The sequence below is a fragment of the Meriones unguiculatus genome, chromosome 18 (genome assembly GCF_030254825.1).
Source record: "Meriones unguiculatus strain TT.TT164.6M chromosome 18, Bangor_MerUng_6.1, whole genome shotgun sequence".
Classification (NCBI taxonomy): Eukaryota; Metazoa; Chordata; class Mammalia; order Rodentia; family Muridae; genus Meriones; species Meriones unguiculatus.
Genome location: NC_083365.1, coordinates 11,894,112 through 11,916,449, shown reverse-complemented (window position 1 = coordinate 11,916,449; position 22,338 = coordinate 11,894,112). Strand labels below are relative to the sequence as shown.

The window sequence follows — 22,338 nt, the reverse complement described above, 5'->3', positions numbered from 1 at the left end:
TGAGCCATTATGTGGGTGCCAGGAACTGAACCCAGGTCTTCCGCAAGAACAGCTAGTACCTATAACTTTGCATTTGTAACTGCAAGTTTTCCTCCCTGTACCTCAGTTCCTGAAATAATGACTCTGAGACTTTATTATTTTATGAATAAATGGCTAGGCCATAGCTTTAGCTCCTTCCTCAACTGGCTCATATCTTAAATTAACCATTTATTCTATTCTATGTGTGCTGCATGGTTGGTTACCTCTCCTCAGTTTTATGTGTCCTTCTTGCCCAGTGTCTGGAGTGAATCTTTTCACCTCTGACGCTTTCCCAGAGTTCATCTCTTCCTGCTGCAAGTCCCACTTCCTTATTTCCTGCCTCTGCTAATGGGCGATCAGTTTTATTTATTAACCAATCAGAGATAATTGGGGAGCAAATTATACAACATTGATCAGTGAAAGTGGCAATGCTGTCATCCAGATGGCAACCAGATTTGGGGGCATAGAAATCAGCATCCACCAGACTAACCCCAAACAAGTGCCCTTACCCACTGAGCCATCTCTTCAGCCCCAAGTTCTTAGTTTCTAATATTCTCATAACAGCAAAGTATATAGAATAAAAATAAATGATTCTTTTTCATATCTTCCCATACACCGCCCTCCGCAAAGGTAACAACTGCTTTCGGCTTTGTGTGGAAACCTCAAAGCGTTTTTCTATATATTTGCATACAAGTGAATATATACAAATATACGTATCAAAAGTGGATTTTTTTTTATTATATATGGACCCAGCTAGGTGGATTTTTTTTTATTATATATGGACCCAGCTAGGTATAGTTAACCCCTGTCCATAATCCCAGTACTTAGAAAGCAGAGGTGGGAAGAATTCAAGTTCAAGGCTAGCCTCAGTTACATAGCTTCAGGCCAGCCAGGACTACGTAGGGAGATTCTATGCTCAAAAGGGGGGCGGAGAGGTGGCTCAGTGGTTAAGAGCCCTGGCTGCTCTTCCAGAGGACCAGGTTTGATTCCCAGTATCCAAACAACTTTTTGCAACTCAGTTCCAGGGGATCCAACACTTTTCTAGCCTCTGTAGGCAGACCAAAAGATATATGTGATGCCTATACATATGTGTAGACAAACACATACTTTTTTTTTAAATCAAGCAATAAATATGTAAATAAATTAAGGGGCAAGATCATATAGTTTATGCTAAGTTATAGCTTGTTTACTTAACCAGATGTTTTTAGAGGTCATTTTGTCAGGATTGACAGATAAGTGACCACAAAATATTCTCCACAATGGGCACACCACAGTTTTATTTAATCAGCATTGTTTTAATGGGCATTTAAAAAGTGTTGGCTAAGTCAAAGGGTGTTGGATGAAGTGATTTTTTTTTCTTCCATGAGAAGTAAACAAGGGACCAACAAGGTGACTTAATGGGTACAGGCACTTGCCACCAAGCTTGATGAACTGAGGTCAATCCCTGGGACCCATGTGATGGGGGAAGAACCAACGTCTGAGAGTCGTCCTATGACTTCTATGTGGGCACACACACATGCACATAAACACTCAAACTCAATCAAAATAAAAACAAAACAAATAAACAAAGCATAAACAGCTGAGACATGCCTTTAATCTCAGGAGACATGCCTTTACACTCAAATTGCTGTGAGTTCAAGGTAGCCAGGACAGCTCAAATGAATCCCAGACATCCAGGGTTACACAGAGAAAAAAAACAAACCCCTGTCTAAAAAACAAACAAACCCAACTGGACCAGGCTGGGGGTTCTAGCTCAGTTGTTAGAGAGCTTGCCTAAAGTGCATGGCGTCCTGGTAGCAATCCTCAGCGCTGCATAAACCGGGCATGGCGGTGTGGCTCCATAATACCATGGTCCAGGATGTTTTGTACCAATTTGAAGTGGCATCTTTATCATGTGCTCAATTCCCAGGTCTTTTTCTGAACGCTGTTCTCTTTTGTTGATTTGTTGTTATTGTTGGTTTTTTTTTTGTTTTTGGGACAAAAGCCTGGCCCTATGTAGACTAGGCTGACCTTCAAGTCTCAGAGATCTGCCTGCCTCAGCCCCTCAAGTAATTGTAATTTGAAGTGTGTACCTCCGCACCTGACTTTTTTCTTTAGATTTATTTTTATTATTTCTACAGAGTGTCAGGGACGGGGACTATGTGCGTGTGTGAGTGCAGGTGTCCTCAGTGCAAGAGAGGGAATAAGGTTACTTGGGGCTAGAGCTACAGATGGTAGTGAGCTGCGTGATGTGGGTGTTGGGAATGGAATTTCTGTTCTCTGCATGAACAGTATGTGCTCTCAACCATGAGCCATCTCTCCAGCCCCTCGTCTTTTTTCTCATTCCGATCCCAAAACAGTAGCTTTAATTAATTTTAGTTTATATAGTATGTTTTATATGTTTATGCTGTGTTGAGGATTGTGACCAGGACTTCATGCATTTTAGGCAAGCTCTGTAACAACTGAACTACATCCCCCAGCCTGGTCCAGTTGGGTTTGTTTGTTTGTGCATACCATATATATACACACACACACACATATATACATATATATACACATATATGTATACATGTATGTATACATACATATACACATGTATGTGTGTGTGTATATATTCTTATATTTTTAGATGTTCTTATTATCTCCCATTATTTTGTTTCCAAGAATCCCCTTTCCAGCTATGATCTTTTTTTAAAATTCTTTATTAATTATACTTTATTCACTTTGTATCCCCCCTGTGGTTCCCTCCCTCCTCCCGTTCCAATCCCTCCCTTCCTCTACCCTCTGCATGCATGCTCCTCCCCAAGTCCACTGATAGGGGAGGTCTTCTTTTCCTTCCTTCTGATCCTAGTCAATTAGGTCTCATCAGGAGTGGCTGCATTGTCTTCTTCTGTGGCCTGGTAATGCTGCTTCCCCCACAGGGGGAGGTAATTAAAGAGCAGGCCAATCAGTTCATGTCAGAGACAGTCCCTGTTCCTATTACAATGGAACCCACTTGGACACTGAACTGCCATGGGCTACATCTGTGCAGGGGTCTTAGGTTATCTCCATGCATAGTCCTTGGTTGGAGTATCAGTCTCAGGAAAGACCCCTGTGCTCAGATTTTTTGGTTCTGTTGCTCCCCTTGTGGAGTTCCTGTCCCCTCCAGATCTTACTTTTTCCCACTTCTTTCCTAAAATTCCCTGCACTCTGCCCAAAGGTTGCCCATAAGTCTCAGCATCTGCATTGATAGTCTGCAGGGCAGAGCCTCTCAGAGGTCCTCTGTGTCAGGCTCCTGACTTGTTCCCTCTTTTCTCTCCTGATGTCCATCCTCTTTGCCTCTCTGGATAGGAATTGAGCTTTTTAGCAAGAGTCCTCCTCCAGCTGTGATCTTTAGACTCAGTGTATGCAGTTCTGTAAAGAAAATACTGGGAAGGATTTTTTGTCAGAATTACTGTGCATTTGTGGTTCCTCTTACAATATTTATTCATGTCTTCTATACTCTTAAGGAAAATTTGGTATGATTTAGTTAACATTTTTTATGATTTGTAAATGTCTTTAAAGTTTTTTTGCAGTCATAACTAGAATATTTTGTTTACTTTTTAATATTAATTTATTTTATTTAAGACAAGGTCTTTGAACCGTGGCTAATCTAGAGCTCACTATGTAGACCAGGCTGGCCTCACAGAAATGCCTCTTCCTCTGCCTCCTGAGTTCTGGGATTAAAGGCATGTGCCTCCATGCCCAGTATGACTACAGTCTTTTAAAAGTTAAAATTTATAAACCAGGTTTAGTGGGTGCATGCTTTTATTCCAATACTTGGCAAGTGAAGAAGTAAAAAGCTGTGAATTCTAGGCTAGCCCGAGCTACATAGCAAAACCAGGGTGGCCAGTAAGACCTGTCTCTACAATCAAAAACAAAAACAAAAATTGCTTGCTCAGTTATTTTCATTCTTCAGTCATTCTCTCACCCTTCATTCATTCACTGCCCCCGTTTCTCCCCACCCTTGTTCTCCTTCTTTTCCTTTAATTTTATATGAGTCTTAACTGTGAATGGAACATTTCTTGCCATAGAAAATGGGCTGATGTTTGTTTATTATCCTTGTGAGTTCTTTTACTGTCCTGTAGACTGCTTTGCTGAGTGCCCCTCATTTAAACTGAGGTAAGTATTTTGTATTTCAGAGTTCTTTGTTAGACTATTTGTGTAGACTTAGCCAGTTTATCAACTAATCTGAAACTTCAAAATCTGAAACAATACTTAAGAAAAATCAGATTTCAAAGTATATTACTCAGGGTTTTCTCTAGAGGAAAAGAACTTACATAATAAATCCATAAGTAGATAGATGGATGGATCTATATATACATATGTATGTATATATACATACACACATACATACATATATATACATAGATAGGTAGATACATGGATAAATATAAGATAGAATATGTAAGTATAGTTATACTATCTATTTGTTATAGTATTTAATATTCATTATACATTTAAACCCACTTGGACACTGAACTGCCATGGGCTACATCTGTGCAGGGGTCTTAGGTTATCTCCATGCATAGTCCCTTAATTTCATATAAGGGATTTATTAGAATGGCTTACAGGATCCAGCAATCCCGTAATGACTGCCTACAAACAGAAGGTCCAAGAATCCAGTAGTTGCTCAGTCCATAAGGATGGATGTCTCAGCTGGTCTTCGGTATATGTTGGAATCTCGAAGATGTAGGCTGTAATGCCAGTGAAGGAATGGATGTGCTAGTGAGAGCAAGAGCAAGCAGGTAAAGAGGGAGAGAGAGTACTTCTTTTTCCCATGTCCTTTATATAGGCTTCCAGCAGAAGATGTGGCCCACGTCAAAAATCCAGATTAGAAGTGGGTCTTCCCATCCCAGCAGTGGTAGCTGGATCTTTGTCAATTTGAGGAGAGCCTAGTCTATAGAGAGAGTTCCAGGACAGCCAGAGCTCTACACAGAGAAACCCTGTCTCAAAAGAACAAAAACAAACAGAAGTGGGGCTTCCCACTTCAAATGATTTAATTAAGAACAAACCCTCACAGGTGTGCCCAGCCATTTGGGTTTTTAGTTACTTCCACATTGTAGTCAACCAAGAGTAGCAAAAACACAAAGCATTTCAGATTTTAAGATGATAGGTGCACAATTCTTACTAACAGTTTTGTTCTTTCTCCAAAATATAAGGGTTTTTATGCCAGCAGGAGGTTGAGACAGTGTGTCATTCTGAAGTTCATGCTTGGTCTGGAAATTAACAGTGTTGTCCAGGTTGAACTTGAAATAATACTTCTCCATAGCCTCTTAAGTGCTAGGCTTGCACATATAAGCCACCATGCTTGATTTAGTTAGACTGTTTTTTCCTTAAATTATTTTGACTAGAGCCCCAAGAGGGTTGTCAAATGCAGTGGTGGGCATGTTCCCGATCATTAGTTAGAAGACCACCAAGATACACACAAAAAAAAACCCTTTCTTTCCGTTTTCTTTTGATGTTCTAAAATAATATCCACTTTTCTGTCCCTTTTGCTGTTCCCTTTCCCCGACCTCCAAGTGATAGCATGTTTCAAGCCTCAAGTCTTTTCAGGCAGCACACATTCATATGCATGCCTAGGGCTGAAGTCTCCCTATCCTGCTTGTGATTTTGTCTTCTCTGCAAGCCAAGATTCCCAGAATACCATCAGCCAGGACTCTCACTAACCTTGTCTCATGGAAGAACTCATTTTGGGGTATCCTTCTTTCAGGTACTGTCAGCTCAGTGCTTCCAAACTGCCTTCATCTCTAACTCTAGCTTGTCCCCTAGGCATAAAGAACACAAGCCGATTCACTATAGAATCAGAAATAGGCCTTCTGTTCAATAAGTAGGCCTCTGACGATCTCACTTTCCTACTGTGCTCCAGGCAGAGGCAGCACCTTACCATAGCACCACCTCAGTGTCTTGTGCATACCCTGTCCATCTCAGCCACTCCTACCAATACTGGACACTTGCCTCAAAAGCTACATCCTTTCTCGCCAGTACCCTGTGCTGCCTCACCTGCCGTTTCTAGGCCTATGTGATGTGGTCTGTTTCTAGTCATTTCCCCTTCTGCCTCTTGTGTGGAGGAGTGGACTCTCCTCACTACCTGCAGAGGATAAACGGTAGCTTCAGGCATCCTCTGGGGCTGATCCTGTCTAGATTCAGGATCACAGAAGCTAATCTCTGTTTATCTCTGTGGATAGGAAGTATGAGCTGTACAGCATGGACTGGGACCTGAAGGAGGAACTCAAGGATTGCTTGGTGGCTGCTGCACCCTATGGGGGTCCCATTGGTATGCTACCCCTCCATACTACCACATATTGTGGGGCCCCAGGTGTTGCTTTCAGGTTGAGCTCTGCCAATCCACCTGGCCAGAATGTTATTAATTTGGGTTCTCATGAGGCTCAATTCTCGTGGGGTGGGTGTGGGAAAATGATCCAGGACACCTACCTAACATGAGGCCTGAGAATCTAGCATGGAGTTTCTTTTCTAATTGCAGCTCTACTGAGGAATTGTTGGAGAAAAGAGAAAGCTGCCAGTGTGCGGCCAATATTGGAGATCTACTCTGCTTCTGGAATGCCACTGGCCAGCCTGCTGGTGAGCATTGAGCCTGTCCCTGCTGTGTGATGGGCAGGGCTTGCTGATTCCAAGGAAAGCCATAAGAACCTCGAACCTCTGTCCTCTGCAGTGGAAGAGTGGACCTGTGGTGGCTCTCGGCTGGTCAGCTGAGGAGGAACTGCTCTGTGTGCAGGAAGATGGTGCAGTGCTAGTTTATGGACTTCGTGGAGACTTCCGCAGGCACTTCAGCATGGGCAATGTAGGGGCCACAAGAGCCTGAGGAGGGAAGGTGGGCCTTATCACCGGTAGATTTTTTCACCATGGTCCCTTTTATTAGGAGGTACTTCAGAACCGTGTCCTGGATGCCCGGATCTTCCACACTGAGTTTGGTTCTGGGCTGGCCATCCTTACAGGTGCCTATCGCTTTACCCTGAGTGCCAATGTGGGTGACCTCAAACTTCGTCGGATGCCAGAGGTGCCAGGTAAGCCCTGATACTTAAGAGAACCCTTCAGTAGCACAGATGTTTCTCCAGACTGGGACCAGCAGAGACAAACACTGTGGGCTCTGGTCATTCCAAAGTTTCCTCTTTCTCATCACAGGTCTGCAAAATGCACCCTCATGTTGGACTACACTGTGCCACGACCGAGTGACACACATTCTTCTGGCTGTAGGGCCCGATCTTTACCTTCTAGATCATGCCACCTGCTCCACTGTGGTAAGAACCTAAGTAGGCATGAAATGGAAGGGCTGACCAAGCACTGGGAAGGCATTGAGAAGTCAGCTTATCTGGTTTCCTCCCTGGCCCTGCCCCAGACACCTGCTGGCCTAGCCCCAGGAGTGAGCAGCTTCCTACAGATGGCTGTATCCTTCACCTATCGTTACCTGGCACTCTTCACAGACACAGGCTACATCTGGATGGGGACAGCATCTCTCAAGGTGTGGTTCTGGATCTGTTGTGGATAGGGTCATGGCTTTTCAACAGCAGGATAACTGTTGAACAGCAGGGTGCTGGGACAGGGCTATGACATGCTGTACCATTTCAGGAGAAGCTGTGTGAATTCAACTGCAACATCCGGGCACCCCCGAAGCAGATGGTCTGGTGAGGATAGAGCTGTTCTTTAAGGGTGCCGTTAGGACATAGCCCTGTTTCCTGGGATAGCTTGAGTCATCCTGTCTTCTGCCTGGACTAAGTGAAGTTCAGGCATTCTCTTTTCTGCCATCACTTAAAGGGACCATTGTCCTCTGTGGGCCACTTGACTGGTAGTCAAGAGAGAGAGAGAAACAGATAGGTCAGTATATAGTCAGAGAAATGGGTTTGGAGACACAGTATGTTCAGGAGCGGGGATGCAGACAATGAGTGGAAGACATAGCTGTGTGCCAGATGTCTCAAGTATCCCAGATGTATATATGATGTTGCCCATAGGTGTAGCCGTCCTCGAAGCAAGGAAAGGGCTGTGGTGGTAGCCTGGGAGAAGCGGCTGATGGTGGTTGGCAATGCACCTGAAAGCATTCAGTATCCTTGGAACACTTTCCCTGTGGGCCGGGAGAGGGAAGGGAAAGGGGTTGCCCTGTCTTTGGATGTTCTTGGAGGCCTTAACTAAACTCAGGTTTGTGCTAGATGAGGACTCCTACTTAGTGCCTGAGCTTGATGGGGTCCGCATCTTCTCCCGCAGCACCCATGAATTCCTGCATGAAGTCCCAGGTGAGGCTCCCACAAGGGCAGGTGTTCCTGACCACAGACTGCCATACTGTCCTGTGCTAAATGCCCAAAACAGGATCTGGGTATTAGGGGCAGGACTGGGAATTTTCGTGCTTCTCCATGACTACTCAAAAACTTCTCCCCTAGCGGCCAGTGAAGAGATCTTCAAAATTGCCTCAATGGCCCCTGGAGCACTGCTGTTGGAAGCCCAAAAGGAATATGAGGTAAGTTCCAGGCAACTTCTAAGACTCCCAGGATGCTTTCTTTCTTCCTTCCTCTTTCCCTGACTAGACCAGTTTTCTGCCCCTGCCGGAGCACCTGTCATGAGCTGGGTGCTATGAGACAGGGATGGAGAGTTTAGGTAAAACACTGACTGAGCTGGCCAAGGCTAGCTCATATAAACTGGCTAGAAAGGGCAAGGCATCCCTACTGTACCCACCATCAAGCTGAGCTTTCCAAGTCATTTCCATTTGAACTATATGGTCCCAAGAAGCTAGGGACCAGAGTGAGGTGTTCCCTGTAATGCTCCATCTCTGGGCCTCTCCCCACAGAAAGAGAGCCAGAAAGCAGATGAATACCTACGGGAGATCCAGGAACTGGGGCAGCTGATCCAGGCTGTGGAGCAGTGCATTGAGGCTGCAGGACATGAGCACCAGCCAGACATGCAAAAGAGTCTGCTCAGGGTTGGCCTGGAGGGTGCTTGGGGGGAAGATGTGCTGGAAATCGGGTGGGCTGGGCATCAAGGGAAGTTCTCTTCCATTTCCCTTTGCTTCTTCTCAGGCGGCTTCGTTTGGAAAGTGTTTCCTTGATAGATTTCCACCTGACAGCTTCGTGCACATGTGTCAGGACCTTCGAGTGCTCAATGCTATTAGGGACTACCACATCGGGATCCCTCTGACCTACAGCCAGTATCCCATGTGTGGCATGAGGGTATTTACAGCTGGGCATTGCAGGGGAATGGGGCAGGAGATGGGGTCTGCAGATCCCTGGCAAACAGAACTTATCCCAACTGATCCTTAACCAAGGAAAATACAGATACAAGCAGCTCACCATCCAGGTGCTGCTGGACAGGTACGGAGGCCCAGGGATGCTATAGGAGGGCAAGGGTGGGTAGGATTACAGCCTTACGTGGGGTCTTGCGGGCACTACTCCTCATTTACCTTTAGGACTGGGAGCCCTAAGACAGGCTGGGACCATTCTGTCTACTGTACCTCACCTTGCCTCACCACATGTGTCCCTTACTCCCTTGTCTGCCAGGCTTGTATTGCGGAGGCTTTACCCCCTGGCTATCCAGATATGCGAGTACCTGCGTCTTCCTGAAGTACAGGGTGTCAGCAGGATCCTAGCCCACTGGGCCTGCTACAAGGCAAGGGCTTGGGATGTGAGGTAACTTACCTCAGGCCTTGACAAAATACAGGAAATACAGGGCATGGAAATAAAGGCTGGGTTCTCATAGAGGTCCTGGATGAATGGGCGGGTGAGGGATGACAGCCACAGTTGTGTGACACCCATATCCATACTCACAGGTGCAGCAGAAAGATGTCTCAGATGAGGACGTAGCACGGGCTATTAATCAGAAGCTGGGTGACACGCCTGGTGTTTCATATTCAGACATTGCTGCCCGGGCCTATGGCTGTGGCCGCACTGAACTGGCCATAAAGGTGTGGTTGTGTTACCTCTCACAGATAGCCCAGTGTGGGTGTTCCAGGCCCTCATGCAAGTGTCTCTCTTTACCTTCTACCCTACCTCACAGCTGCTGGAGTATGAGCCACGGTCAGGGGAGCAGGTACCTCTTCTCCTAAAGATGAAAAGGAGCAAATTAGCACTGAGCAAGGCCATTGAGAGTGGGGACACTGACCTGGGTGAGCAGGGTATGGGTGAGGGCCAGGTATCACTGATAAGGTAAGTGAACCCAAAATGTGCAGAGCTGGGCTGGAGGTCCCACTTACTTTATCATTCCACAGTGTTTACAGTGTTGCTGCACCTAAAGAATGAACTAAATCGAGGAGACTTTTTCATGACTCTCCGGAACCAACCTATGGCCCTGAGTTTGTATCGACAGGTAGATGCCTGTAAAGTGGGGGAAAGGGTTGGAGCCTTCTGAGCCATTGAGTTGACTTTGCTGACTAATCTTCTGCCTATGACCCAGTTCTGTAAGCATCAGGAGCTAGACACTCTGAAGGACCTTTACAATCAGGACGACAATCACCAGGAATTGGGCAGCTTCCACATCAGAGCCAGCTATGCTCCTAAAGAGGTCTGAGGTCCAAAGGGAGGGCGGGCCTTTGGGTTAGTTGCTGTTTGGTCCTTTGAAAAAAGACCTAACCCTGTGCATTTGGTTACACCCTGTCTGGTCATAACTTTTGAGGGGATCTGAGAACATAAGGCTGGGATATAGCACTGGTCTCAAGGGAGCTAGCATCTCTAGGACAGCAGAAGGTGCCCCTGGTGGAGAAGGCGGGTTCTGGGCACAGGAGTGGAGAGAGGCAAGGCTAATTAATGTGTTGTGACCTCAATATACCTTTGTAGCGTATTGAGGGCCGAGTAGCAGCTCTGCAGACGGCCGTTGATGCCTTCTACAAGGCCAAGAATGAATTTGCAGCCAAGGTTTGACTGCCTCTTCTAAGAACTTCCTCTCCTGCCTTCTTGGTCTGCCTTCCTTGGCCTCGATCCCCAACCTGTCTCATTCTGGTCTCCAGGCCACAGAGGATCAGATGAGGCTCCTGCGGCTCCAGCGGCGTCTAGAAGACGAGCTGGGGGGCGAGTTCCTAGACCAATCTCTGCATGATACCGTCACCACTCTCATCCTCGGGGGCCACAACAAGCGCGCAGAGCAGCTGGCACGTGACTTTCGCATCCCTGACAAGAGGTAGGTGAGGGTCCACATTATATGTACTCCGGGAACCTCTTGCCTTTCCTGCATACCAATGCTGCTTCCTGCTTTTCTGTAGGCTCTGGTGGCTAAAGCTGGCTGCCTTGGCAAATTTAGAAGATTGGGAGGAGCTGGAGAAGTTTTCCAAGAGCAAGAAATCACCAATTGGCTACCTGGTGAGGCAGGGATCCTTCCTAGACCTCCCACTAGTGAGCATAGTCCTGGGAAGGGGCGAGACAAGGGAGAAAGGGATGATGGCCCATTTGTGCATTCATTACACTGTCCTTTGCTACCGGAGCCTCACTTGATCCTCTGTGACCTGGAGACCAGAATGAGGCAGGTTGGGAATCGAGGCCAAGGAAGGCAGGACAGGAAGTCTTAGAAGAGGCAGTCAAACCTTGTCTGCAAATCCATTCTTGGCCTTGTAGAAGCACATACTTCTTGTGCCATGTGAATATGGACAGACACATGTACTATGTGGGAAACTCTGGAGGACAGGCCCTAGCCTGTGGTGGGAGGAGTTGCTTTACTATGTGCCTGAGGGCGGATGGGTCAGGGAGGGCCATCTGTGATGTAGTGGAAGATACTTAAGAATGCTTCAGATATATGGAAGGCAAGTTTCATAGCGGCAGCCTGAGAGAAAAATACAAGACCTTAGAGGACAGGAAGTAGAAATACCTGCCGTGGTGTTGCTAAAGAAGAAGCATGAAGATGATTCTTAAGTCTCGAGTAGGTCTTGCTTTATCTTGTTTCTGTTATAAGAATGGTGTGTTCCATATTGTTGTACTCTGGTAGGAAGGGGACTAGATACACTGTGTGCAAAATACCTATGGACAGTGTGTCCGCTGGGCTTCTCCTAAGAGAGAGGAAAGAGAACTAATCTTTGTCTTCTCTGTCTTGCAAAGCCCTTTGTAGAGATCTGCATGAAACAACATAACAAATATGAGGCCAAGAAGTATGCTTCTCGCGTGAGCCCTGAGCAAAAAGTCAAGGCCTTGCTTCTTGTTGGGTAAGTCAGATGAAGACCTCTGTGTGTATAACTGAAGAGTGGACTGAGAAGAGGCAGATCTGGTGCCCTTGAACAGCCCCAATACCATCTCCCTTTCTGCTCAAACCACAGGGATGTGGCTCAGGCTGCAGATGTGGCTATTGAGCACCGGAACGAAACTGAGCTGAGCCTTGTTTTGTCCCACTGCACTGGAGCTACAGATGGGGCCACAGCTGACAAGATTCAGAGGGCCAGAGCACAAGTCCAGAAGAAGTGAAATGCATGTCCTTTAGGGGCTAGTTAAAACCCAGGGATGTCCAGATGTAAATAAATTTGGAATACTAATTCAGAATAGTTGTTGTATGCTGTCTAGCATAAGAAAAGCAGGCTTGCGGCAGAGTTATCTAGCCACTACAGCAGAATTCCATATATTTGGTTGTTTTGAGGTTGGGAATAGGAACTTATAAGAGAGGCCTGTTTATTCACCATAGTTACCATAGTTACTTCTCAGAAGCTGTCTCATAGCCTGGAGGAAGGTATGGAGAGAGGTGGCATAAAATTCAAGCACCAATCCAGGAAGACCCACTGCCCTATGATTATCATGGCAGTATTTTACCCACTGTTACAAACAATAAGACACACCTGTTAGATTTTATAATTGCCTTATTTACCTTAGGCTACACAGATATTTCACCCACACTGCCTCAACAACCTCCCCATCCACTTCCCAACCCCCATCCAATTTCTTCTGTTTCAACCGTCCCTACTTGGGGCTACCTTCCATCCATAATCTTATGAATATTTGCTTATATTTGTTTTTTGGTTTTTTTTGTTTTGTTTTTTGGTTTTTTTTTTTTTCCATCCATGCCATCCTTGGAGTCCTTCCTCTCAGCCCATGTGGTTTCTTCTCCACGCTAACCCATCGTGGTGTCCTCCTTCTCTCTTCCCGTCTGTCTATTTCCCATGATTCTCCTGTTCCCTATACCCGGGTACCTTAGCCATGCCTACCCCATTCTGTCCTGCCTTGGTTTTAGGCCTTTTAACCAACCAACGAGGTATACTGTCTTTTGCAGGTTTATACAACAAAGGATAGGTGTATCCAGGCAGTAACCAAATCTTGAGGGTCAGTAATTAGCATAAAAATAAAGCATCAGAACAACCCCGTTATTCACAGTTACCATAGTTACTCTCTCAGAAGCTGTCTCACAGCCTGGAGGAAGGTATGGAGAGAGGTGGCATAAAATTCAAGCACCAATCCAGGAAGACCCACACTGAAAAGCATTACATGCATCTGTGTAACCGCACAAGAACCATACTATTCACTTTGCTATTATTTCATCCATTCCTCATGACAATTCTGAGATCTATAACATCTTTCTCTTTGTAGAAAAGAAATGAGGACCAGAGACTGGTAATAGTAAATATGTGGTAAAAGAAGAATTTGTGCTGGCAAGCTGACTCAGCAGCTAAAGGGTCTTCACACCAAGCCAGGCAACTTTGGTTTAAACCCCTCCTCTGACCTTTATCCACCTACAAACACACACTGAATGAACAGGTGTATGAGTGAATGAATTAATGAAATAGAAATAGAAATAAATGAGGATTCGAAACCTGGGTTGTCTCCAGGCTGGAACTGGTTAGGTCCTCTGAACTGGGAAAACCTGATTGGAGGGTCGATGGGAAGCTAGTGACCATCCCATTGTCAGGATGGAGGAAACACCTTTGAAAGCCCTGGCTATTGAGCAGTAAGTAACAGCAGTTCTTGAGTGGTCTCTGTGCTTGGAAAAAAAGGGATGGAAGATCATCTCAGTTCTAAGAGCTACAAACTAGAAACCCCTAATCCCAGCCTTCTTAGGAGTCCTTCACATCCAGTCAACAAGAGGGCTTTGACCATCTGCCTTCTGTCTGTAGTCCCCCGTGAACTGCATTGCACTATAAGGTTCCCACCCATCAATGAGGTGAGTCCTTTCTTCATGCCCTCCTCACCTTGTTAGCAAGAACAAACCAAAGTCTAAAGAAAAGAACCTCACTAGAATGTCAGACATTTCCCTCTTTAGCACTCCTAATCTTAACTGTTTTAAAAGGCAAGAGAAGTTAGGCACAGTGGCATACACCTGTGATCCCAGTACTTGGAAGGCTGGGGTAGGGAGATTGCTGTGAGTTCAAGGCTGACATGGGCTATATAACAAGCCCCTGTCTCAAAACAAACAAACATGGATATGGCTCAAGGATGAAATCCAGTATTTAGGAGGCAGAGGTAGGAGAACTGCCACCAGGTTGGGTTATATAACAAATTCCAAACCAGCTGTCTCAAAAAACAAAACAAGGCTGCAGCGATGGCTCAGTGGTTATGAGCAGTGGCTACTCTTCCAGAGGACTTGGGTTCAATTCCCAGCACCCACATGGCAGCTCACACTTGTCCGTAACTCCACTTCCAGGGGATCTGACCCAAAAAAAAAAAAAAAAAAAAACAACAACAACAACAACAAAACAATGCACATAAAAAAAGACAGATTCTGGGCTTGGTAAGGTACAGCTTCATTTATTCCCATCAGATTTGTAAAAGCGAGTTTGAAAATCCTCTGAGAAAATATATCTCATTGTAAAACAGCTACTGAATGGTTTATTATGTGGGTCAGGAATGTGGACAGGATTCAGCAGTTATGCTTTATGCCTGGCTCGTAGCTCTGGATATCAGTGGAAAGAAAGCTCAAAGGTTAAGGATGACTAGATAGCCTGGGACTGAAATCACCTGGAGGCTTGTTCATTTTTATTTCTGGCGAAGCTTTATATACCAGGACCTTATGACTGTGGATGAGAACAGCTACCACCCGGTGCGTCCTGACAAACAAGCCAATGGAATCTGCTGCTTTTCCTAATCTAGCACTGAAGTCCGATTGTCCCACCACAATTCTAATCCTACCTCACCCATTTTAAGATGAAAGAGACTAAATTCTTGAGCGGAAGTACAAGGTTCTGAGAAGATTATGGTCTGTTTCCTGTTTCCGGAATCAGTGATTTAATCTCTTTGTAACAAACGGACACCTCCAGGGAAGGGAAAGGACTGAATACTGGGCACGTTTCCTCCCTAATCTTGGTCTCATGGGTCCTTACTGCTTGAGTATCTCTTTAATGACTTTTGCAAAGATTGCTGCCAACATTTTGAGTTAGTATTTGTCTGTTTCAAGATAGGGTTTCTCTGTGTAGCGTGGGCTGTCCTGGACTTGCTTTGTTGACCAGGCTGGCCTTGAACTCACAGAGATCCACCTGCCTCTGCCTCCCTGAGTGCCAGGATTAAAGGCACACACCAGCACATAAAACTAACATTGTGAGCTCTTAGTGACTTCTTCCTTCTTAGTGCTTTCAGAGTGTACATAAAAATCCACACCCCCAAAGTACATGCAAACAGTAAACACTACACAAACAGTAAATACCTCTACCTCCAAGATTTTATTATGATACTTTCAAACACCCAACCAAATCGAAAAAAATGTTTATATTGAATACCCTTACAATCACCCACTTTGGTTATATTATCAATTGACATGTTACTATACTTGAGTTATATATTTGTCCCTCTATCTTTTAATTAATTATGATGCATTTCAAAATAAATTACATGCTAGATGTGGTGGCTCACACCTGTAATGTCAGCACTCTGGAGGCTGAAGTCGGAGGATCAAGAATTTGAAGCTAGGGACTGGAGAAATAGCTCAGCAGTTAAGAGCTCTTGCCTATCAGTCATGACCATTCCAGATCCCAGCACCCACACTCTGCACTTCATAAACATCTGTTAACTTAGGCTCCAGGGGTCCATTTCCCTCTTCCAGCCTCCAAGGACACCATCATACACATATACACAAAATCTTAAAAGAGTTTGGCCAAGCATGGTGGCACATGCCTCTAATCCCAACCCTCAGGAGGCAGGGCAGGCAGATCTCTGAGTTCTGCAGACCTGAAGTCCAACTGTAAATAATTCACTGTCCAATGTCTGGGATCCACTCGAAGATCTTCTGGGTCTTCTAGCTCTCCAAAGAGCTTGGGTCACTTTGCCTCTGCCCTCTGCAACACACACAGCTTGTCTTCTAGGCTCTGCTGGATCCACTGTTCTTTTCCGTCATCTCATGGTGCTGCCACCTCCAAATGCTGGGGTCTTTTGCTGCACCTGGGCTGCACTTTTATGACTGTCCTCTCCTGAGCTCTTTTAGGAGACTTCCAACCCTGCCACATAGTGCCAAGCCTCAGATACTCTCCATGACCCCTCCATACTTTCAAAACCAGTTCCACCCTTGGGATTCTTACACTACCAACTTTGGCTGCCAATAGGAGGTACAACCTTCTGCAACACTTCTGGAATACAACTTCTGTGTATTGACCCTGGAGAACCACTTCCCAGAAGACTTCACATCAGTGATGCTGTTCTCTTCCTAATCACAACTGATTCTTCAGCCCCAGCTCACTAGCATTCATTGTCCCAGTGACGTAAAGGTTTTCCTTTAGTAGTTCTGACCTCTTGTTAATCACAGCCATTTTTTCAGCTTCTGCTGACCACACATTAACATTCTTCACACAAATGGCCTGGAAGTCTTGACTCTCAAACTTAACAAGTCAGGCCTCTATTGTCTGCCCTGCTCTCTACATTCATGTTTTCCAGGCTCCTACAAAACAGCTCATTGAGCACTCAAAAGCTTTTCTAGCCCAGAGTTCCAAAGCTCTTCCATAATCCTCCCAAAAACCTCCCCAATTGTCAGGTTTGTCACAGCAATACCCCACTATCCTGGTACTTCTGTCCTATTTAGGGTTTCTACTGCTGTGATGACATACCATGACTAAAAGCAACTTGAGGAAAGGGTTTATTTAGCTTATTCTTCCATGTCACTCACTGTTCATCACTGAAGGAAATCAGGACAGAAATGCAAACAGGGCGGGAACCTGAAGGCAGAAGCCATAGAGGGCTGCTACGTACTGGTTTGCTCATCATGGCTTGCTCAGTCTGCTTTCTTATAGAACTCAGGACCACCAGCTCAGGGATGGCATCACCCACAGTGGGCAGTGCTCGTTAATTAATTAATCATTAATTAAGAAAATGCCCTACAACTAGATCTTCTGGAGGCATTTCTCAGTTGAGGTTCCCTCCTTTCAGATGACTCTAGCTTTTGTCAAGTTGACATTAAACTAGCCAGAATATAAACTGTAGAGTTATTTGCAGCTATTTTCCTTTCAGGCAAAAATCTATATACAATGAATTGCACAGATCTTTTTCTTCTTTTTTTAGTTTTTTTTTCTTAGATACATTTTTTCATATACTATATTTTGATCATATCTCTCACTCCCTCAACTCCTTCCACATCCTCCCCACCTTCCTATGCAACTTCATGTTCTCTCTTTTTCCTTCAAAAAAAAAACAAGCAAAAATGGAAAATCAAAACAAACAAACAAACAAACAAACAACAGTAAGCTAACAAGTATGGGTGCACACACACACACCAAAACGGACTGTGGATCATACACTCGGTGAAACGTCATTTGAAAGAACTAATTTTCCCTTTCCCAGCACTACTCCATTGGCAAATACCTTTTTGGTTAGAGGTGAGACTTCATGTCTACTTACTCATTTCAGGAAATGCATACATCCTAAAGGGCACATTTACTGAGTTTTCACAAGTGTAAGTTTCCACTTACAAATATTCGTATCTAAAAATTAGTATTGAGGTTCTTGGGGGCTAGCTCAAAGGGAGAATTCTTGCCATGTGCAAGCTCTCAAGTTCTTCATCCCTGCAAAATAAAAACAATAACTTTTTTTTTCTTTCAAGTTCTTATTTGCTCAACCAAAATTAGTATAAAATGTCTTCTACCTTGAGAATTGTGCAAGCAGGCCAGCCTATCTGTGCTCTGGGATGGGATCATGTCTTATCTAATGGGTTAGGTTAGGATTCAAGATTGGGACCAAGTCTGGAAATAATTCTAGATTAAGTTGCTGATGGTGGCTATTGAATCTGTTGAGGACAAAGAGCCTGCCTGGGCTGTCTTAGTTACAAAACTTCAGCAAATGATCCTCAGAAGATGAATAGGGCCTCAAAGGCACTTGTTTTTCATTTATTTCAATTTTCATGTCTCCTGGCTTCATTTTCATCTTAGCACTTCAGTGAACACTCTTGTTAAGTTTATTATCCATGTGCACCCCCGAGTGCAAGCTCCTGAGGGCTGACATACTCTCTATGGTGTCCGCACATTATCTGCATTAAGAATAATTGAGAGAGTAACTCTTTGTTTCATTTACTAGACAAAGAAAGGTGGGCTGGAGAAGGGAAGTCACTTGATTTTCGTAGGGAACAGGGCTCTTTTAATGCTATCCTTCAACCCTGCTATTTGGATTCTTAACTACAGGCACCAATACAGTGTAGAGCAGGGGGCTCCCATTTATTCTTCTCTTGGTTCCTCCTCTTTTTCTTCTCCCAAGACAGCTCTTGATTGTGCTAATTGGATAGGGAACTCTGAAAAAGACCAGGAGTCAAGTAGGACAAGACTGGGCCACTTTCACCAGGGAGGTAGCTAAGAATGATTCTCTGTTCTTAAAAAACCTGTGTAGTTGTCAGCAGGGCACAGTGGCACACACCTGGAATCCTAGCACTCGGGGAGGCAGAGGCAGGTGGATCTCCGGGGGGGGGTGTGTGTGACTGTGTAGTTGTCAATACTGAGGCTTGCTTTCCAGGGTCTCAAGGATAGGTCACTTAAGAACCTTGGTCTCAGGGTGTTGGAGACATGGCTCAGAGGTTAAGAGCACTGGCTGTTCTTCCAAAGGCTCTGAATTCAATTCCCAGCAACCACACAGTGGCTCATAACCATCTATAATGAGATCTGGTACCTTCTTCTAGCAAGCATATATGCAGGAAGACTACTGTATAAATAATTAACAATAATAATAATAAAAAGAACCTTGGTCTGAAGGTCTGTGTCACCCCTGCACAGATAGCACACTGATCGACTATTACACAGAGAAAAGAAACTTCCAGTTTTCTGAGAATGGGTTACTTTGCCGAGCTGCGTGTACCTGGAAGGTTCCAGGAAGAGTTAGGCTCAGGTCATCCAGCACACAGCTGGCCAGGAAAACCAGGGCGTCTGACTCCCAAACTTGACTGCAAATTTTCCCAAGTGTGGTCAAATCTGGCAGTGTCTTTCACTGGTCTCCTGGGCAACCACTTATTCTATTTATTTTAATTGCATTACCGAATATTAGCATAGAAAATCCTTTTATGGAGCTGGGCATAGTGACACACACCAAAGATCTCTGAGTTTGAGAACAGCCTGGTCTACAAAGTGAGTCTTGGACATCCAAGGCTACACAGAGAAACCCCGTCTCAAAAGACAGCAAAAAAATCCTTTTGCGATACTGTAAATTTAAATAAAAAAATTGAGAAATATACTATAGGTTAGCTGCAGATAAGGAAAACGTAGCTGGTAGGGTTTGCTCTAAGGACGTGGGACTGCTCTCTTAGCTGGCCAGGAACCTCCTGCACAAAGTTTTTTTCAGATTTTTTCAGGTTTTATTTGTTTTGTGTTGGCTTTTTTTTTTTTTTTTTTTAAGTGCATTGAGTTCTAGTGCAAGACCAGAACTTTTATTTAATCACTTTTCAATTTGCTGTGTATTTCATCCCTGATAGACTTTGTCCCTCCCAGGAAGGCTTTTTGAACTTGTAGGAGGAGCGGTCCTCATTGACTGGAGTCTGACTTTTAGGAGACTGGATAGGGCCTTGGGTAGGCTGTCTCAGATGGCCCTGCTGAGGGAGAGCAAGAGTCACAAATCTTACTCAGGGAGGGGTCTTACTACCTAGCGGGAGGAAGTGTAAAGAAGGCCCGTTTCAACACACATTCCCAGGCCCTTGCTCTGGTCAGCACACACTTATCCCACAAATACAGGAGGGATGTTTGCAGAGTTCTCCCTTGTCGCCCCAGGTCTTGCGGCATCCAAAGTACTCCAACTGGGGACTGCTACCTCCCGAAGCACCCACGTGTGACCTCGGGGCGCCAGGCGAAGAACTGATGTTCAGAACGTTCTGAGAACGGAGTCCACGCCCCTGATCTCACGGGCGCTTTCAGTCTCCCCCTTCACCACCAGGCGTACATCAAAAGGCATCTCCCCGCCCGGCGCAGAGCACCACGTGCCGGGCTTCCACCCAGCTCCGGAGAGTCAGGCCCAGCACGCACATCTGGAAAGCAAGAGATTTCCCAGGGGTCCGGGTGGGGTTGATGTGGGCTGGTTTATTTAAGATGACACCCACCCGTTCTAGGAACTAGGCGAATTCCTCTGTCCTCGCAGTTACATCCTTTGTCCTTTAAGTACCTTGCAGCAGGATGTGTGTGGGGGTGGCGGTAGTGGTGACGGATGAAGACCACATTTGGAGAAGGATGGAGCGCTGGCTTTCGAGCGCCTGAGCTCCCCAGTCGGTAGATACTGGCGTGGCTCGTGCCTGGTGTCAGTTCCCTCCTCTGTAAACCAGGAAGAAAGCCCGTGCCCGGGGCCTGTGGCTAGTGGAGGACCTTGGTACCAGGGGAGGTCGGGGAGCCCCTTCTCACGTTACCCGAGACCCCCCTGGACGCCAGGGAACTCCGGGGCGCAGCCCAGCGCGCAGGGGTGGGGCCCGCGGGGGCGGAGACGCCCGCCCGGCGTCAGCGAACCAGCGCCCGTCTCTCAACGGCCAATGACGAAGCGCCTTACAGCCCAGGCCGCGTCGGGAGCGAGGCTGCGGCGAGCGAGGCGCTGACAGGGACTCGGCGGGGCCATCCGAGCGCGGACCCTCCGGACCACGCCGCCATCGCAGCCTCCCGCCCAGCCCTCCCCGTGCCGCTTCTCCTCGCCATGGAGGCGAGGCCGCCGCCGCCGCCGCGGGGCTGCGGGCAGCGGACCGGGCGGCGGCCCTGAGGGCAGCGGCGGCCCGAGACGCCGCCGCGGTGCTGAGGCGGAGCCGCCGTGCGCGTCCCCCGCGGTCCCGCCCCGCGCCGGGCTCGGTAAGCGTTCGCGCCCGCCGCGCCGCCGAGTGGGCTCGGGAAGGGGGCGGCCCGGGGCCCGTCCTGGAGCGGCGCCCCGCCTTGTGCATCCCGGCGCGGTGGACAGGGGGAGGGGGTCCCGGAAACGTGCGGGACACAGGCAGGCTGGAACTTTGCGGACGTCCTCCTCGGGCCCGGGCCATAGTTCATTCTGCAAGAAAAAAAAAAAAGTTTTGAGCAGGGAGAACGGTATTTGCTCAGGTCCATTTGATGGGAGGAGATAGGTGGCTCGCGCGGTGGTCACATCCCGCCCCCCGACCCCCCTCAAAAACCCTTCCAGCTCCTAATCCCAGGCTCCTCTGCCGCCCATTCCCAACTGTTGTGTGTGCTTAAGAAGGAAAACACGGACTCGAAATTCTGCCCCGAATTCAAAACGAGCCACTCGGGAACGCACATCTCTTCTGTTTACTTTCAGTAAATCTTAAAAATTGCCACTTGGAAGGGGGAGGGGGCTCAACTCCTAATTGTAGTTCCTAAAAATAAAAACTACAGAGGCAGAGGTGATCCTGGTATGTTAAGGCATTTTTTTTATTGTTGTAGTGGTATTTGTAAGACAAGAAAAAAAAAAAAAAAACTGTTTTAAACCCTCGTAGACAGAGTAATGACGGCCAGAGTCCTTGGCCAAGATAGGGAATCTCTGTTGAAAACCCGTCTCATGTCCCTGGACATGGCATCACTTGTTACCTGCTAACTGTTGAGGTATCCGGAAAACCAAAAGATGGTGGATGAGGATAGACTGTGACAGGGTGTGCGAGCATCTTTCCACCTGGATACTCCTTTGAGAGACGTAGATCTGACGCTGTCATTTGTGTGTGTACTTAAAAACTCCCTCACTTTCCTTTCCCCATGAGATGAATGAAACCCAGATACCTTATCATTTCCTACAAGGCTCTTGACGATCTTGCCTGAACGTAATCTTTTATTTTATTGTTACCTTGATCCTTTCATTCTCCTTCCCTTCAACCCTGTGGTTAGCCATTCAGAGCTGCTAGCCTGACACTATATTTTGGGAGGTTTTTGCATTCTGGTTCCTCTTTCTTCTCACCTCTACTTGCCAGGCTCCAGGCATTCCTTTATAACTCTTCATTTGAGAAGCTTCTTGAAGTTGGGGCTATGTCTTGTTTAAGTTTTCCCTATTGAGAGTTTTTCCTAGTTGTCTTGTAGGTCCTTAGCCA

General features: G+C 46.2%; 2 protein-coding genes across 4 annotated transcripts in view; both read left to right on the top strand.

Moving 5' to 3' along the window:
• Positions 1 to 20,326, top strand: part of Vps16 (VPS16 core subunit of CORVET and HOPS complexes) — a 29,584-nt gene extending 9,258 nt beyond the window's left edge. The window contains exons 2-24 of one of the 2 annotated variants that reach the window (XM_021645091.2): positions 6,204 to 6,292; positions 6,500 to 6,597; positions 6,689 to 6,817; positions 6,896 to 7,040; positions 7,159 to 7,274; positions 7,373 to 7,495; positions 7,603 to 7,658; positions 7,983 to 8,072; positions 8,167 to 8,261; positions 8,406 to 8,482; positions 8,810 to 8,941; positions 9,039 to 9,166; positions 9,294 to 9,329; positions 9,516 to 9,624; positions 9,785 to 9,919; positions 10,012 to 10,120; positions 10,223 to 10,320; positions 10,408 to 10,515; positions 10,788 to 10,865; positions 10,958 to 11,127; positions 11,210 to 11,306; positions 12,036 to 12,139; positions 20,072 to 20,326. In XM_021645091.2, coding sequence (XP_021500766.1) covers positions 6,204 to 6,292; positions 6,500 to 6,597; positions 6,689 to 6,817; positions 6,896 to 7,040; positions 7,159 to 7,274; positions 7,373 to 7,495; positions 7,603 to 7,658; positions 7,983 to 8,072; positions 8,167 to 8,261; positions 8,406 to 8,482; positions 8,810 to 8,941; positions 9,039 to 9,166; positions 9,294 to 9,329; positions 9,516 to 9,624; positions 9,785 to 9,919; positions 10,012 to 10,120; positions 10,223 to 10,320; positions 10,408 to 10,515; positions 10,788 to 10,865; positions 10,958 to 11,127; positions 11,210 to 11,306; positions 12,036 to 12,139; positions 20,072 to 20,159 — 2,410 coding nt within the window. In that variant the 3' untranslated portion in view covers positions 20,160 to 20,326. Of the gene's footprint in view, positions 1 to 6,203; positions 6,293 to 6,499; positions 6,598 to 6,688; positions 6,818 to 6,895; positions 7,041 to 7,158; positions 7,275 to 7,372; positions 7,496 to 7,602; positions 7,659 to 7,982; positions 8,073 to 8,166; positions 8,262 to 8,405; positions 8,483 to 8,809; positions 8,942 to 9,038; positions 9,167 to 9,293; positions 9,330 to 9,515; positions 9,625 to 9,784; positions 9,920 to 10,011; positions 10,121 to 10,222; positions 10,321 to 10,407; positions 10,516 to 10,787; positions 10,866 to 10,957; positions 11,128 to 11,209; positions 11,307 to 12,035; positions 12,140 to 12,250; positions 12,471 to 20,071 lie in introns of those variants that run through there. The other variant, XM_021645089.2, reaches the window with a different exon arrangement.
• Positions 20,327 to 20,839: 513 nt separating this feature from the next.
• Ptpra (protein tyrosine phosphatase receptor type A) overlaps positions 20,840 to 22,338 on the top strand; it is a 110,292-nt gene continuing 108,793 nt past the window's right edge. For both annotated transcript variants that reach the window (XM_060371855.1, XM_060371853.1), the window contains exon 1: positions 20,840 to 21,124. The gene's annotated coding sequence lies outside the window, so the exon portion shown is untranslated. The remainder of the gene's footprint in view (positions 21,125 to 22,338) is intronic.